A 16,513-nucleotide genomic window follows, 5' to 3' on the forward strand; every position below is an offset into this window, starting at 1 on the left:
GTCACACGGGCCGGTACGCACCGCCTCTGGGTCATTAAGCCTTCTTTTGGGGTTCGGTGTGACGCCATTGTTTTAAAACAAACAAACAAATCAAACAGGTAACTGACTGGTGTTATCTTCGACAGTGTGGAGGTTTAATATCTACCAAACTGAACACAAAGTACCCTTTATTTGTTCCAAGGCACCCTCCCTTCTGACTCCAGAGCCAAGGAGCTCAGCGATTCCTTATGTACTTTTATAGGGAGGGGGGGAAAAAAAAAACAAAACCAACCAAACAGAAAACAACGAAAAAACACTGAAAAAACCCCAAACAAAACAAACTGCAAGCACTCTGTTAACAGCCCTAAAGCAGAGAAAAAAAGTACCCGTGTGTCCTACCGCCACCTAGAGATGCATTATTTAACTGCAAACAAACAAACAAAAAAAACCCGTTTGTGTTTTAAATAAAGGCTGTCACTCGAAAAAAATTTATGAAACAAAGCCTACGCTTGAAATATTTGCACTCCGAGTTAATTAGATATTTATCCTACTTCTAAAACTGAACACAAGTAGATAATTGAGGGGAAATTAAAAGCCAGCACCGCATAGCTGGTCAGCTATACAATTCCAGGCAGAGGGAAGTCCATCCCTGTTCAGGTCTTGTGATTCAAGAATTCAGCACAAAATTAAAACACATTTTACCAATAAGTCTGTAAATATGCATCAAAATAGCAAAGTGCTATTAGGCTTTCAAATCTCTAGAGGAAAAAATAAAATCAATTAAAGGAAAAAAAAAACAAGGACTGAACAGACACCAATTTTTTTCTGGGCTTCCTGTAATTTAACATTTTCTAACTTAACCTTTCACAGTAAGAATATTATTCTGAAAAGAATAGTACTTCTCTTTTCATTCTTTTGCTCATATGAACGATACTGCATTGAAAAGTGAAACACTGCTTATTCAACTAAGCAAACTGAAAAAAGGCAGAGCAGTAAAAATAAATTTTGGCCAACAGCCTTCACCAGCACTCCTGAAGCTGTCTTCATAAAAAAGCCAAAAGCAAGTTGGTAGGAGCAGTATAACACAGGAAGTAGAGAAGCTGACCTTCCTGAAATCTTGGTTTACAGTACCTGCAGGTTGATGAGTTGAAGAAATTCATCCTTTGTACTCCTTCATATTAATATAAACAAGCTGGAGTGTATAGAGGCTAAAAATTATATTTCTTTATGGTCTTCTAATTCTTTTGATTTGGATTGATTTTTAACAGACTTTTTACTGTAGCTACTACTCATTCAGACATTTGATATAATATTATATGCCTAATCACAAAACTACCTAAGCCACAGACACTTGTCCAGACTCATGAACTCATGCAGCTTTACCAATAGAAACAAAATTTAAAATAGGCTTTAAGACATTACCACTTGGACCAAAAAGGTAAAATGCCTTGTTCCCTCACATGTACACACAGAGATCTTACAGAATTCGAGTCAAAGCAAGAACTAGCTTTCAAACTTCTTACATAAAAGTCAATATCCCTTCCTTTCCTCAAGGGAAAAACAGGGCAGCCTTAGTCTCTTCCTGAAGGTCAGACTGTAGAAACACCTCTGCTGGCTCCTTCCACTGCCTCATTTGAGAAACAAGCAGGGAGAGGGTCTTGGCACTGGAGGGAGAGAACAAAACTGCTGGAAATTTGGGATTATTTTTCATAAAACAGAGGCCCCTAAGCTCCTGGCTTCACTGCTGATGGTGGTATTTATGAAGGTATGGCCTCCTTCATTTAACCAGCTTTTCACCCCTGTGCAGGGAGTTCAGGCTGGCACATCAAGGCACCCGGCAGCTGCTTTGGTGTCTCTCAATCCATCAGTAATGCTCAAGTGTCCCAGAGAAGTTTAGGCTCAACTCACAAAGATGCAGCTCTGCACTGTAAACATACTGGTAACAGTCAGGGACCAAAGATCAGAGCACAGTTTTGACGGGTTCCTAGGTTACCTCACCCTTTATGGTTTTCCCTTCCTCACTTCTTAAGTCTTTCAGCTTCCCAAGGAGCTCTGAAAGACAGGAGGTGATATGACTACCAGAGGTCCCTCCTGTCCTTCTGGGCATTACCAATCCTGTAACAGAGCTTGACTGGATCTTGTGCATGGTTTTAATCCATTTCAGTGCAAAGTCTGACACTTTAGCTCAGGTTCCTTGGGCACGTACAGCTAGCTGCTGAACTTTGCTCAGGAGCTGCACACCATGTGCACGCATGCGTTCTTCACCAGTCACCAGGATATGGCAACAGCCTCCGTCAGAGGCGCACAAACTCCTGCAGCCACTTCTACACTGAAGATCAGTGTAGATGTTTGCATATTATGAAGATCAACAGCTCTTTCAGGGCTCATATTGGTACCCTGAAGGAGCAGCACCTTGCCCGCTGTTGGCTGGCAACCAGCCACCGCAGAATCATAGAATGGTTTAGATTGGAAAAGACCTTAAAGATCATTGAGTTCCAACCCCTCTGCCATGGGCAGGGACACTTCCCACTAGACCAGGTTGCTAAAAGCCCCATCTAGCCTGGTCTTAAACACCTCCAGGGATGGAGCTTCCACAGCTTCTCTGGGCAACTTGTTCCAGTGCCTCACCACCCTCACAGTGAAAAATTTCTTCCCAATATCTAATCTAAATCTACCCTCTTCCAGTTTGAAGCCATTCCCCCTCATCCTATCACTACATGTCCTAGTAAAAAGTCCCTCTCCTGCTTTCTTGTAAGCCCCCTTCAGATACCGGAAGGCTGCTCTAAGGTGTCCCTGGAGCCTTCTCTTCTCCAGACTGAACGGTCCCAACTCTCTCAGCCTCTCCTCATAGGAAAGATGCTCCAGCCCGGGCAGTGCAGGAAGTAGGGAACACAAAAGGCATTTTCTCCAAGAAGCTGCTGTCTCACATGCAACAGAAAAGAATCTCACTTTCTCCACCTAAAAATGAGTCTTGTATTAGAAAGAAGAAATACTGTATTGGTAAGAAGAGTTTTCACTTGTCTTTGCGACATGCCTGATCTAGATCTCATAATACATAACTATTAGATGATAAAAGCTACTTGGCTATTCTCAGCCCAGTCACATGCTCAGGAACAGGTCAGACATGGTTAATGATGAGCCAGAGAAACAATTAAGACCAAACCTGAATTCCTACAGAGAAAATTATATAAGAGTCAGCTCATGTTTACTTTTACTAAACCCAACGGTGGTTCCATTTCTAGTCAGTGGAAGCTCTCCCTCTAGCTAAAGAGAACAAAAAAAAAGGACACAGACAAAAGTAGCAACAGTGTCTCATATAAAAGGCCTCCTTTTCTCTATGTGAGTTACAAGAATAGTGAGATTTAAAGTGGAAATATTTACATTTCTTAACTGGTAGGTACATTTGAGAGACATGTTTCTGCCAGATCTGCAATACATACTATTTTTTCCATAGATAAAAACATACTTCACTTATTGGATCACACACCACCCTTGCTTAACAGCTAGCTTTTAGCTGGCTAGGAAACAAGAAGTTTCATCTCCTTTCTCCTCATCTTCCTTTGTTTTTCAGCCAGTTCTGCAAAGCTGTTCCATTGCCACAAGTAAATCCATGTTGACATAACTGCTGGTTCTGCTCCTTGAATATGAAAATGTTTAAGATCACACAGGAAGTTTCAAATTTAAAATAAGGATACAAATAAATGAACAAATACAATGAAGAACAAAACACAAAGAACAACAACATAGGAGAAAACAAAGTTATACCCAACTGAGAATTAGTAATCACTGTACAGGTTCTAACACCACAGTATTGTTGAAGAACAAAAGATTAAAAAAAAAAAAACCAAAACCAGAACAAAAGATTAAAAACAAAACAAAACAAAACAAAACCCTTGAGTGAAATCCTAATGTTTGAAAGGCAAAGAACTAAGAGGAGGGAAATGAAGAGCAGAGCGTAGGTCACCCACCTTCTCTGGAATGACTGAGAAGTGTTCAAGCACCACGTTCATCCCTAGCGTGAGACAAGGGAAACTGAGGATGGTCTTTGAAACACTTAGAGTAACTCCAGCTACAGGAGAGAAGTTTTCCCAAGTTACAATCAGCTGGCTTCCCATCTCAACTTCCATTCTATTTAACATCTGGAAAAATCAAACTTTAAACCCTCAAGTGGCCATGACCAAGCTTGTCGCAGCTTTACAGCTGGAGAGTGACGTGAATCAACATAACCCAGAGTCCTAAAAAGGCCACAACACAGGAGCATGAAACTGGGGCCGGGGGGGGTAGGGGAGAAATATGTTTAATGAGCGCTGCTTATTACCCCCTTGCAGCCTGGAACCTCACTTCTTACTTGGATCACACAAGATTGCATTACAGCCACGCAGCAGCAGTTTCCTTCAGTGCTACAGTCCAAGCCAGACCCGCCACATCACCCAATTTCATAAAGCTACGCTCTAATGCTTCCACAGGAAATGTGGCGCCCATTGGGCGTGCATGGTAAAAACACCGGCAGCACCAGGAGCAACAAACACGGAGGCATTGTGCTGCAGAGGACAAGAACCAGACAAGCAGGCAGGGCGAGTACAATGAAACCTGCTTTACAGAACAGCGAGGCTTGGGACCTGTCACAGGAAGAAGGAGCAGAGCACTGTTCCAACCAGCAGCTACAGCTGCTCCTGAATATTAACTGTAATGGTGAGGGTCCCCCACGTGCCTTTTCAAGTCTTTTACTTAAAACGGGACAGATAGGATTTCAGTCACTGCCTAAGGTTCAGAGGACTAAAACTAACAAGGGGGATTTAAAGCCATTGATTTTCAGTCTTTTTCCAAGCTCCTGAGCCCACGCAGAATAAACAGAATCAGCAACACGTTCCTTTGTGCGCACCAAATGCAAAGTTTGCTCCACATGAGGCTCAGGCTCAACAATGGCTTCATATGGGAAATCAGCAGTGAATACTACACCGACACAGTCACCATTCAGAAATGCTTCGTCAAAGACCTTACACGCGCTGCCACCGGTTGGGTAACTATGAAGAAATCTCCTACTTGTTCCCAGCTGAACAAGTGAGTCAACAAACAGCACTTCCAGTTACAGATTAAATTGTGTGGAATCTAATAAACTTCAGGGTCACTTCAGAGCAGGTTACTGGAATAGAAGAATTATTTGTAAAAATTACACCCAGTTCAAACTACTTTTGCCTGAGGACAACAGACTTCCTTAATTTATTAAAATCCAATTCAATCTATTTTCCTCATCACGTACCCAACTGAGGGTATGTGACTAAAGATGGGCAGATGCTGCAGAAAACATTCCTGGATCAATCTTTTATGAAAGCTGTTACACATAGCAACCTAATCTAGTTGCAATAATTTTAGCAGATTGGAGTTTTCTGTATGAGTGTAAGTGCCTCTTTAAAGCTGCTAGTGTAGTTCACTCTCTCTAAATTTTTAAATAAATCACAATGCCATAGTGCTGTACACCCTGCTAACCCTACTTTAACCAAGAGTGACAGTCCACCGGAGCAATCAAATCCAGGACACTAGCGAAAAGACTCCAGCTTAGTAAGAGGCACCCCCATGCCCAAGAGCTCACCTAGTTGGAATCAAGTATCTAAAAACTTTGGTAATTTGGTTTTAAGTCCTTCGTTTTATTCTGTCTTAAATCAGTGTATAACACTGGTTATTCTAAAACAGGATAATACATTGGCACAGAGAAACAGTAACTGAAGTATGCGTGGGAAGGAAAAAATAAAATGAGAATGAGGATGAAGTTTAGTCCTTAGAGCTCTGAGGACAATGACGAGTTAAGCGTGGAAGAGTGGGAAAACATCAAGTCTTGTACCCTTTCCTGTTGGATTTTATTAGAGCTTCTAGCATTTTTAAATAGAATCATGCCTTCAAGTGACCAGCAACAACAGCAACAACGTCAGGATTTCAGGATGTGCCATCATTATTTTCAGTACTGTTGTAATTATTTCGTGCTAGTGTACTACCATCTGTAATGGTCTTTCAAGGACACTGTGAAGTGAGGCTGAAGTAGGGCCTGTTCTTCCAATGTGGGCATAGAACACACTAAATACACATTGTTTAAGTGCACAATAACTGATCATGTGATCAATTATTACAGCTCAGCCAAGGGGAAGTCATTAAATCAAGTTACCATCACTTTATATTCATATCCTAAAATGTCCCTGGTGATTCCCTGAAACCTCAAGGTTTGAACATTTCTCTAAAGAATACCAGTAACTTATTAAGTTATGAAAATGCTGCATGATCGTGCAGTAAACAGTAGCTGCACAAACACCATAAATCCAACCCACCTGTATGAAGAAAGCTTGTTTTTTTAAGAGGTCAGGTCATTACTAGAGGAAGCTAACTCAGGAGCTAACACAGAAGCTGACATGTAACACATCACAGACTGGTCAACACCAGCAAGTAGCTGTTACTCTGAGGGTCACTTGCAATTAATCACTGACCTGGGTTTATTCTGGGCCCTAAGTGGAGTGCAGCCTCCTGCACAGCAGTTTTATAGAGGGCTCTCTGGATAATCAAACTGCCATGCAATCTCCTCCTGTCCACAAGGAGGAAAATCCAACAGAATTGAACTGGAACAGGTATTTTAAGTACCTTAGAGAGGCTCTGAAATGTAACTCTCTAGAGATGGGAAGGAGCATGTGGACCCTGGCTACATCCCTTCCCCTCCCCTCTGCAAATGCAGGCTGTTTTACCTGTATTTAAAAAATCTAAATTTAAAATATAAAGTTGTATTGTCTAGATGAGTCCGTTTATACTTGCTCCATCAGCAAAAGCAACAGTTGGAGACAAAATTGTGGATGCCTTCACTGGTCATCTTGCTATTTGTAAATTGCACAGTGGTTTTACAATTGTTATTTAAACTGCTTCCAAACTAAGATGGCTTAATTTAGAGAGCTCTTTCAGCCCCACCTCGCCCAGACTAGTTAACTAAGGTAATGCAAATACCGTGTAGGACAAGGAAAAATTCTGCCTTTTCTGCACATACTAACACAAACAACATACTGGGATATACATGGAAGACACATTTTTCACGATTCTGCTGATAGCATAAATAAATCCCTGTCCTTTGTGTGCAATATCATGCACATAAGATACTGTTTCATGTTATTTTCCATAGAACCAAAATATTTTAAACAAACAAGAAAAAAGATTAAAATATTAACAAAACTCTCCAAAATCATAAAAAAAAAATCTGAGAGGCAATCTACCTTAAATATATATGCTACTTTACATACAACAAAGCCTTTAGGAACAGCATGCAAATAATTCATGCTTGAAGTTTTCAGAAATAGTTGATTTCTAAAAGAACTGTGGACTTCATGACTTCACCTCATCGCAGAAAGACAAGCATTTAGAAAGACCCAAAATATCTGAATGCCTCCTCCTATTATCCTCTATATTCAGGTTATGACTTCGATATAAGAGGTAAAAGTTCAATTCCTCAGCCTTGGAAAAGCCCACAAAATGGAATGTGGAGGACCATAACGGGTGCATAAAACCCCTAAATAACTAGCCTTTTCCAGGTTTCACTGAAACTTCATCCTAAATCCAAGAAACCTTCCTGAAAACAGCAACAATAATTAAAAAAATAAAAATAAAAATTTGTTCCAACTAGTATGTTCCCACAAAGTTAAATTCTGGTTAAGTGCAGCTAATTGGAAATTTCTGATAATACCATCATTAAAAGTCTCAACAAGCTCTAGTTTAAGCTTATCTGCTTTAAAACTACACCTGTACAAAACCACACTTTAAATATAGACAAAACAGAATTTTATTTTCATACAGGCTCTGATTTCAACACCTCAGTGGTTTCACTTACGTTTCACTTACCCATCTGTACCCTTCTTTAGCTAAAGAATAATCATGCAAATCTGTTGGTGTTAAAAATATTGTGGCAGACAGTTTTTCATGAATGTTTCGGCCTGTTTTAGCTGAAAGTTTTAGCTACCCACCGGGCTTAAACGACAACAAAAAGGCACATATCAGAACTCTAATATTCTTCAGGGTTTAATCTATGTTTATGATCTTCTACAGTTACATAAAGTGAAAGGGAAAGTCATATGACTGATGTAATTCAACTCCCATTTTAACAGCATTCAGTGAAAACACTGGCTTATGGAAAACTTGGGATGCAGCAGAAATTGGACAAAGTTGCTGTCACAGGAGAGGCATCGCATGACAGAGGCATCTCTGCTGGCTGAAGTTGACCTTCTGGGAATGTGCTCTATATAAATCGATGTTTGTGTTACCTTAACCAACAGAAAAGAAAGTCAGCAGAAAGCAGGAGTATTTATGAGAAAGGATCTCTCAAAGCCAGGCAGACTCCCTCTAGCCATATGTGGCTACTGAATTTTAGTTTATTTTTATTATCTTGCAGTATGCAGAGCATATGTTTCTCCAACTGGACTGATTTTCAGTGTGCATGAACAAGTCAAATACTCTATCACTGACCTTGCCAATACTGAGCAAGGGTAGATTATGCCATTCATACTGACGTTGCAACTACCACTGCACAAAATCCTGCCACAACCTTTATAAACCGGAGGAGTTGGGAAGGGAGAGGTAGGTAGAGAATACGAATGCCTCACTTGAGTTAGCATAGGTTCTGTAACTGCTTGATTACAGTTTTCAAACCAGAAGTTCTCTAAAACTGAAAGACTGGGTGTACTTTGTCAACAGCAGGCTTTGTCCTGTGTTCCCAAGCCAAAGGCAGCGTTCTGAACTGCTTCTAAACCAACAGCTCTCAAAGCCTGGCTTAAGATGCCAGTGGAGACATGATAGTTGTCTATCTAGCCTGTATCGTTCTTGCTTTTCTTCAGGGATTGCACTGAGGGACATATTCGGTAGCTACAAAGAAAGTATTAGGAGCAAAGCAAAACAAAAGCATACAACTCTGCTTCCTTAATGACTGACACATGGGAGAGAGACTTGAGAAGACGTATGTGGGGGAAGAAAAACCACGGCTGGTTACTTCTTCTTGCACAGTTCCTGTCAGAAACACAAGTCAAATCTTTCCAGTTGAGTAGGAGAGGCCCCAAATCCTCCAACCATATCCTTCCTACTCTTATAACTATGGATTTGTCCCTGTAGATGAAAGCGACTCCCATTTTGCTCCCTCTTGGGAACACCTTTTCAAACAAAAAGTTTTCCCTCTTTTTGCTACACACAATCAAGTCTTTAAAATGCAGAAATCTGTCAAATTTCAAAGAACTGCTCACCCTCATATTCACAGTTGTAAGACATCTGAAATTAACATATCTTAAAGCTTTTAAATTAGGCTTTTTGTTTGTTTTACTTATTCTGCTTTCACCTTTCTATTTATTGAAAGATCAGATTTCATCTTGTACAATTTGCTACATGCTCTTCAAGAAGAGAAGGATAGGGTGAAAAACACCACAACATGGACTTGATGCTCTTATCCTACTAGGCATATCTCTGGTATGGTAAATGAACATGCCTGGTAGAAATACAGATCTGTAAGCAGGCAAGACTTGGTTTGTCACAAAAATATTTTTTGCTAGCTCATCTTGTTTCTGTGCATCACGCTGATTCCCCGTCTATCCAGTTGCAGTAAACAAGTTACCAAGAGGAAATATTTCAAACAAATATTGAAGGAAGGCATTGAGATTTCTCTCAAATTATATAGCAGATGCCATCAAGCTGCCACGTCAGTCAGAGTGCAACCTATGAAACTCAGTTTGGAATTACTGCTCCTTCAGTAAATACTGATTAAAACACCTTGATAACAGGTTCTCCATCTGCAAAGCCCAGACAGGCTGAAGCTCTACACCCTGCATCGCTCCTTATATTCTGTTCTCCTTCTTCCTGTTCTTCATATTCAGAAAGTTAGGGACAAATCTCAACCACCTTTAAATTCATTTTTCAAAAGCCTAGCACAATGTATGTTGTCTAGATTTTATTATCAGATATAAGATAGGCCTGGAATGAGAATTACAGTTACTTTGGACCAGATTCCAGACAGACTTTCAAACCTTAATCATAAGTTGTACTCTAGCAACACAGAAATTTAGAAGCTGCCTAAGCCTAAGAGGTGCCAAAGCTCATTATACACTTCTTTGGTTTTATTATTTAAATCTGAACTTTCCCTAGCTGTTTGCAGATCTGCTTCTCATCACTGTTAACACAGACCCGAAACCAAACCAGCGAGACACAGCTCACAGGCATCGCTGACCTCACGGAGGTTCAGCACACAACACTGCAGCTCATTCAAGCACATGTGATTCAGGCTCCCCAGGTTTTACAGCACTGCTCAGAGTCACATGGATTCTCTAAAAATGCTAGGAGTGGGTCTGAGAGCCTAACTCTCCCTCTCTTGCCTGAGGCCTGCCGCTCTACACTGGATGTCAAGAAAAGCCATAAGTTTTGCAATTCCAGCTGCGCAGTGGAACAGTTTTAATAAAAGGCATGGAGAAACGCTATGCAGACTAGTTCCCTAAATCTCAGCTTAGAGATGTTGCTGGTGAAATATGTTTCAGCCTGAGGAAAGTAGACGCCAGTCACTAGATGTTGCTAAGTGATGTTATGGTCACATATTTCTACAGAAATGCTGGAAACGCAAAACGGAATATAGATCCTCATTTAAAGAACATCTGAAAGAACCTTCTTTTCACAGAACGCTCTGGGGTTTGGGATCCCGAACACATATATGTGTCCTCCTGGCTTAAGTTTCCAAGAGAGCTCAGAGTGTAGACAGCAGCATATGCTAGCTAGCTCAATGATATCTTGAACCTCCTAAAAATCACCTACCGGCGTTGGGTTGGGTTTGGTTCTCCTCCAAAGAAACTCAAACAGCCCATTACAGGTATCATTTACTGTAGTATTTCACCAGCGGTTCAGGAAATGCAGAAGCAACTTGTACCTCAACACATCTTCAAAATAACAATCAGCTGCATGATTGGATCAACAGATCAATAAAATCTGTTCTTTAAACTTAAAAGGTGTTAAGCTAACCCAGCTGTTACCCAATACAAATATAGGTCCTCTCCATTACCACAGAAAAACCCAAAGCAAGAAGAATACTATCTTGCAAGTGAGTTAATTATTGGTGTGCTAAACCAGCGTAGAAATAAGCTTTGCTTGTCAATCAGTAACAGTGGACTACATGAACTAGGGAAGAAGGGAGGTAAGGATCACAAGTATTAATACAACAGTAGAGTCATTTGGATGCATTATGAAATGTGATGTATTCAACATACATATTTTATCTTGTATATGTACGGTATATTAAAAACAGTTAATCAAGAACCAGATCAAATTTATTACTTGGAAGGGTTGTGTGTAATAATTCAACCTTGAATAAATGTTATCATAACAGTTGTTGTTCTGACCAATGCTACTTCCTATAATATTGTGGTGTATTACAAAAACTCAGCAGCACAGTGTTGTCTAATTCGGGAAGTTCTTCTGCATTTCTCCCACAAGTTAAAGTGGCCAGCTTCTAGCTGGAAGAGCCAGCTTCCTTTCAACTAATCTGTATCTCATCTATATCTCTGTAGTAGTACTCACAATTTGCTTCCATGTCAGCAGAAGTGTGAATTAATTTTGAGGGACCTCCTGAAATGGTTCAGTAATCTGAAATTAAACTCTCTTACCCTATCAATCTCACTTAGAAAACCAGAGTATTTACGCAACTCCAGGTTAACCAAGAAGATTTCAAATGTATTGGCACATCTCACAAATGCTAAGCATTTCTAGACAGAAGTGCAAAATCAAGTCAACTGCTTAGAAGGAAAAGCATGGATTTAGGGTCAAGATTCCTGTTTCTCCCCCTCTCCTTCTCTAACCAAGATCATAAATTGCAGTCTAAGAGACACCTGCTCAGCAGCTGACTAGCTCTATAGGTCCCTAAGCTTGCAGGTTTCTTCCCATTTGATCTGGAAGTTCCTGCTGCTCACACCTTCCAACAGAAAGCTGGACAGGTACTACACATGGGAATAAAATAGCTAGAAAATTGTACATAAGCCCTTACAGAGCTCAGTCCAGGAAACATGCAGTGTAACCATAGGATCGAGGCGCTCATCAAATCTACCAAAGGAGAATGGACTACAAGAGCAACCAAGTGGTTACAGTTCAGTCAGATCCATGGAAGAGCGATGGATGGAATCCAGCTGTGTACCTACCAGTCCCAGAACAGTGCTTGGATGGAGCTTTTGAAGACAAAGCTCCTGTTTCTGAAGCCATGGAGCCTAAGAGAGATTTGGACTTGGGTCTGGGAATGGCAGAAGCACCTGTCTATTGCTCAGAATTTAGCCATCTAAATTTTGAAAAGGAAAGGAAGGCAGGATTGCAGGAAAACACTGTGGCATGTCTCTTTCTATCTAAGCCTGGGCAATTTGCTTTTAGTACACCTTGTTTGTCACAAGGGGAGGGGAGACACAGCAGAAGGACATGGGAGAGGCAGGATGAAACTAAGGACTCGCTGAGTCCAGAACAAGATGGTTAGTTATGTTCAGTGACTGTCTTCATAATGCTTCAGTTTCAACCATTGATTTCACTTTATGTTTTCACCTGACAACCAAGACTTCTTTTTACATCTTGGAGCCTCGGTGTCTGTCACAGGTTGGCAGGTGTCTCTGGAAGACCAAGTTAGAAGCCATGAGACTGAGTGAATTCTCTGAGCGGATTTTAGGAAATAAAGCATAAGGGCTTTTACAGAGGAAGCTTGTTAATTTTAGGTTGAGGAAATATAACCTTGATGTACAGAAACTTTTCAATAAAGCAAAATTGTAATTTTTCTTCCTGTCTGTTGAGATTTAAAGTTCTTTCTGGAAGGAAATACAAAGTGTCACTGAAAAAAGTAGGCAAAAGCCCGATCTGTGCCATTAATCTGTGCTACAAATAGCAACTCCTAAAACTTGTCTTCCAAAACAAAGATCAGATTTTTTAATAAAACTGACATACTTAACTGATCAGAATTCATTTGATGTTTTAATTATAAAATACTCATTTCTGCATGCACAGTACATCCTGCACAACGTTAAAAACATGCATGCCAAAACCTAGCCATATGTTGTTCATGCCTCCTCCCTTCTGATGAACAGTATACTTCACATAATTTCTGAGATCAAGTTGTATTTGCTTTATACACACACACACACATATTAAAAATATCATGGAAAATGGAGGGAAAGTGGAAAGGACTGAAAACCCCAGCAGCCTAACTTACCTCGAACTTGAACGCCCCAGTTAGGTGGCTAAAAAAATTAGGTGGCATGAATCTAAGCACAGGCATACTAAAACTTGCACAGTCTTATTTACATATTTAATATGTACTTCCAAGGGCAAGCTGCAAGGCCACAGCTTCTGTCCCTGCTAAACAATTCAAGCTCCAGCAAATATTTGATGCAATCCTTGCTCAGCAAACATCTCAACCTATCATCTTAAGGTGCCACGTAACTGGCCAGGACAAAACCAACTTATTACCAGCAGTCATCTTATTAATTATTTATTCCTTTGGTGAAAATAGAGTGATACTATACTTCCCCAGGATAGATCACAGTCAGCCATACATATAAGGACTGGATCTGCTTTGTGGGGTGCCACAAGCCAGTCAAATGAGCAGGTGAAGCCAAAGAGTGAATCCCCATGAATGAATCTGAGAAATTAACCTTGAGTGGGCGGCACCAACATTATTGAAGTTTTATATACAAACATGCGTAAATACAACTTACAGCATTGCGTGATCTTCTGGATGTTAGAAGTTATGCGTTGGGCTAGTTGATTAGGATCCCCAAAACCTGCACCGTACGACATGGCTGAGTAGATTCGCTGTGAAGATCATCCACGATGTGAACAAGTCAGACAGTCTCCACCTATTTAAGACACCTAAAACCCGCCCCAGAAAAGAGAGTTATGTCTTGGTCATTGGTTTCCAAAGGTCTTCATCATAAAAAAAAAAATACATAGGAAAAGATTAAAGAAAACTCCATATACTAATGTTTACCCTCTCCGAATACACAGTACCTCAAAGATAAAATTTAAGGGAATTCTTTCTCAAAAAAGTATTAAATAAGATTATGATGTCCTTTTAGAATTTCCTACAATAACTCTTATTATTTAGATTCTTAGTAATATACACAGCTCGAGATCTGCAATTACTCTGCAGCAGCTACATCACAGAAACTACATCCTTTGTCAGACTTCTTACATATTTTCCCCACTGTAAGCAAAGAAAATGTATGCATTTTCCTTTGTTGCCATTCCAGAAAAAAGCTGTGTTTAATCCATCAATGCCAAATCCTCTGATGACTTATGTCCCAAACCAATTATATGGTTATTTCCATACCATGTATCTCCCATTCCAACAGTACAACCTAGCATACATAAACCACTGGAAAAAAAAGACCAGCAGATATCACACAAGATACCAGAATGAAGGAGGCACCTATTTCCCTCTAAATGCCAACCATTTGTATCAACTTATCAACTTCAGTTTTAGATGATTTTTAGTTTCATCTGAATTCAATGAATTGCCACTTTGTCCTGTTTCAGCTCCTGTGTTTCTCAGTGTTAACTCATTTTTCAACAACTTGTGTATACAAATGCATTTTAGGGGCATTTTTTGCCACCAGAATTATCATATATATTTCTCATAAATACACTTGCCCTAAAAGCAGACATACACAATCATGCAGCATCTAACTACTAGAGGTGTCTTAGCCTGCTTTCCATCCATACAGACCACATTTCAGCACAAGCTCAGAGATGCTCTAAATCTAAGTTAAAGAGACATAGCTTAGGATACATGTGCAAATCAAAACTGGTAATTAATCTGTTTTGCAGTGAGAATGCAGACTAATCAAGCATATGTGCATCCAACACAATTCAACAATTTCATGCAGGCTGTGCTTAGTCTTAACTTTATCCTTTCTACTCTCCTGTACACCACCTTCACAGGTTCAACATTTTAACCTCACCAGTTCCCCACACTTCCACTGTTCAACCCAAACCCTGTGCCTTCCAAGCAATGTCCTCTTCTCCTGGCATGTCAGCTTCTGGTTAACAGACACTGCTGAAACTTAATTTCAGGGAGAGAGACAAAGCACATTTAAATGTTTAAACAGAAAAGAAGGAAATGAAAAGGCCAACTGATTTGTCAAGTGGGGTACTAGCTGTGCTACAGTTGGCAAACTCAAGTCCTTATGAATTTTTTTTTTTTAAAAAAACCCCACAATTAACAGTCCTTGCTGCCAATTATTATTTTCTTTCATCTTCAGAAATGCCTGTATTAGGGCAGCATAGCAACACCCTGGTTGTTTCAAAACATAACTGTTTTCATATCTCTACGATATGAAATGATCTCTAGTAGAGCTGCCAAGATATTGCACTGGAAAGACACATCCCACCAGAACTTCACTATGCATGTAACTACAGAGGTCAGGCTCATCTCTGCTGCCCTGCAGGTTACACTACCTATGCCAATGAAGAAGCTGCTGCTACCATGAGGACAAACCCTGCATGATTTTGCAATGGCTGCTGTATCAGTGTCCCAAACCCTCCTCGGAGTCTTCAGGCCCTGAAGTATCCCCTAGTAAAGAACAATCTGATTAGATGAGGTGGCAGGGAGTGTATTTGTACTTTCCTATGTACTTGCTGCACAATCTCCTGCGAGTCATGCTAGCTCTCTGCAGTATTGTTTCCTGTCTTTGTCTGTACCACATGCAGATTCAAGTTATTCTGGGTCACAGACTGAAGTCTGAAGTCAGACAGTCAGCCAGCCAGCCTAAATCCCACTTATCTGTTCTGAGGCTGGCATAACAACCCTTGATCTTTTTGGAAACTCTAGGTAATAGTGCATTGAATTTGTATTGTAAGACCAAACCCAGGCAAACTTTATAGCAAATTAATGGTTCTATGTCTTGGTGTCTTGACTAAATAAGGAAATTTCATCAATTTAGCAGAAAATACAATTATAGGCATAAAATCCAAAGAAACAACCTAAAAGAAGTTAGTTTGAAAAATAATATTTCTCAGAACTGTTGACATTGTTTGTTTCTTTTAAAAGTTATGACTATTTCTAGACATGTTAGTAGCATGCTAACTACACTGGCTAAAAATACTTCTTAGTCAAATATTATGTTTAATGTTAGAAGTGAAACATTAAAACTCAGCTGTTCAGGAGAAGAGACAGCAAAAGACCAAATTACCTTGTGTAGAAAGGCTACAGAACTAACTGAAATAGTCCTTCACCGTTGTTTGTTCTCCTTTCATATTTGTGTTCACCAGACAGCTGCCTGTAACACTGTTGTCAGCAACAGCATTACAATCAAGAGATATACACAGAATATTTCATCCAAGTCTTGACAAAAGCAGTGATTGACTTTCTTTTTTTGTCTTGAAAATTTCTACAGCTAACCATAAGCATCTTTAAAACAAGTTACACTGCACTATATTGACAAACATGCAGATTGTACAATACATCAGACTTCCAGCTTTTCAACTTTCTAGCTACAAAGTTGGGCAGCCAAACACAACACGTAAT

At 40.0% G+C, this 16,513-nt stretch overlaps 1 protein-coding gene across 1 annotated transcript in view; it reads right to left on the reverse strand.

The window, feature by feature from the left end:
* STX7 (syntaxin 7) overlaps positions 1-13,785 on the reverse strand; it is a 25,970-nt gene extending 12,185 nt beyond the window's left edge. The window contains exon 1 of the mRNA XM_009880198.1: positions 13,704-13,785. Within this exon, the coding sequence (XP_009878500.1) occupies positions 13,704-13,785 (82 nt within the window). The remainder of the gene's footprint in view (positions 1-13,703) is intronic.
* Between the last annotated feature and the right edge of the window lie 2,728 nt (positions 13,786-16,513).

Source organism: Charadrius vociferus, unplaced genomic scaffold (assembly GCF_000708025.1).
Source record: "Charadrius vociferus isolate BGI_N301 unplaced genomic scaffold, ASM70802v2 scaffold82, whole genome shotgun sequence".
NCBI classification, from domain to species: Eukaryota; Metazoa; Chordata; class Aves; order Charadriiformes; family Charadriidae; genus Charadrius; species Charadrius vociferus.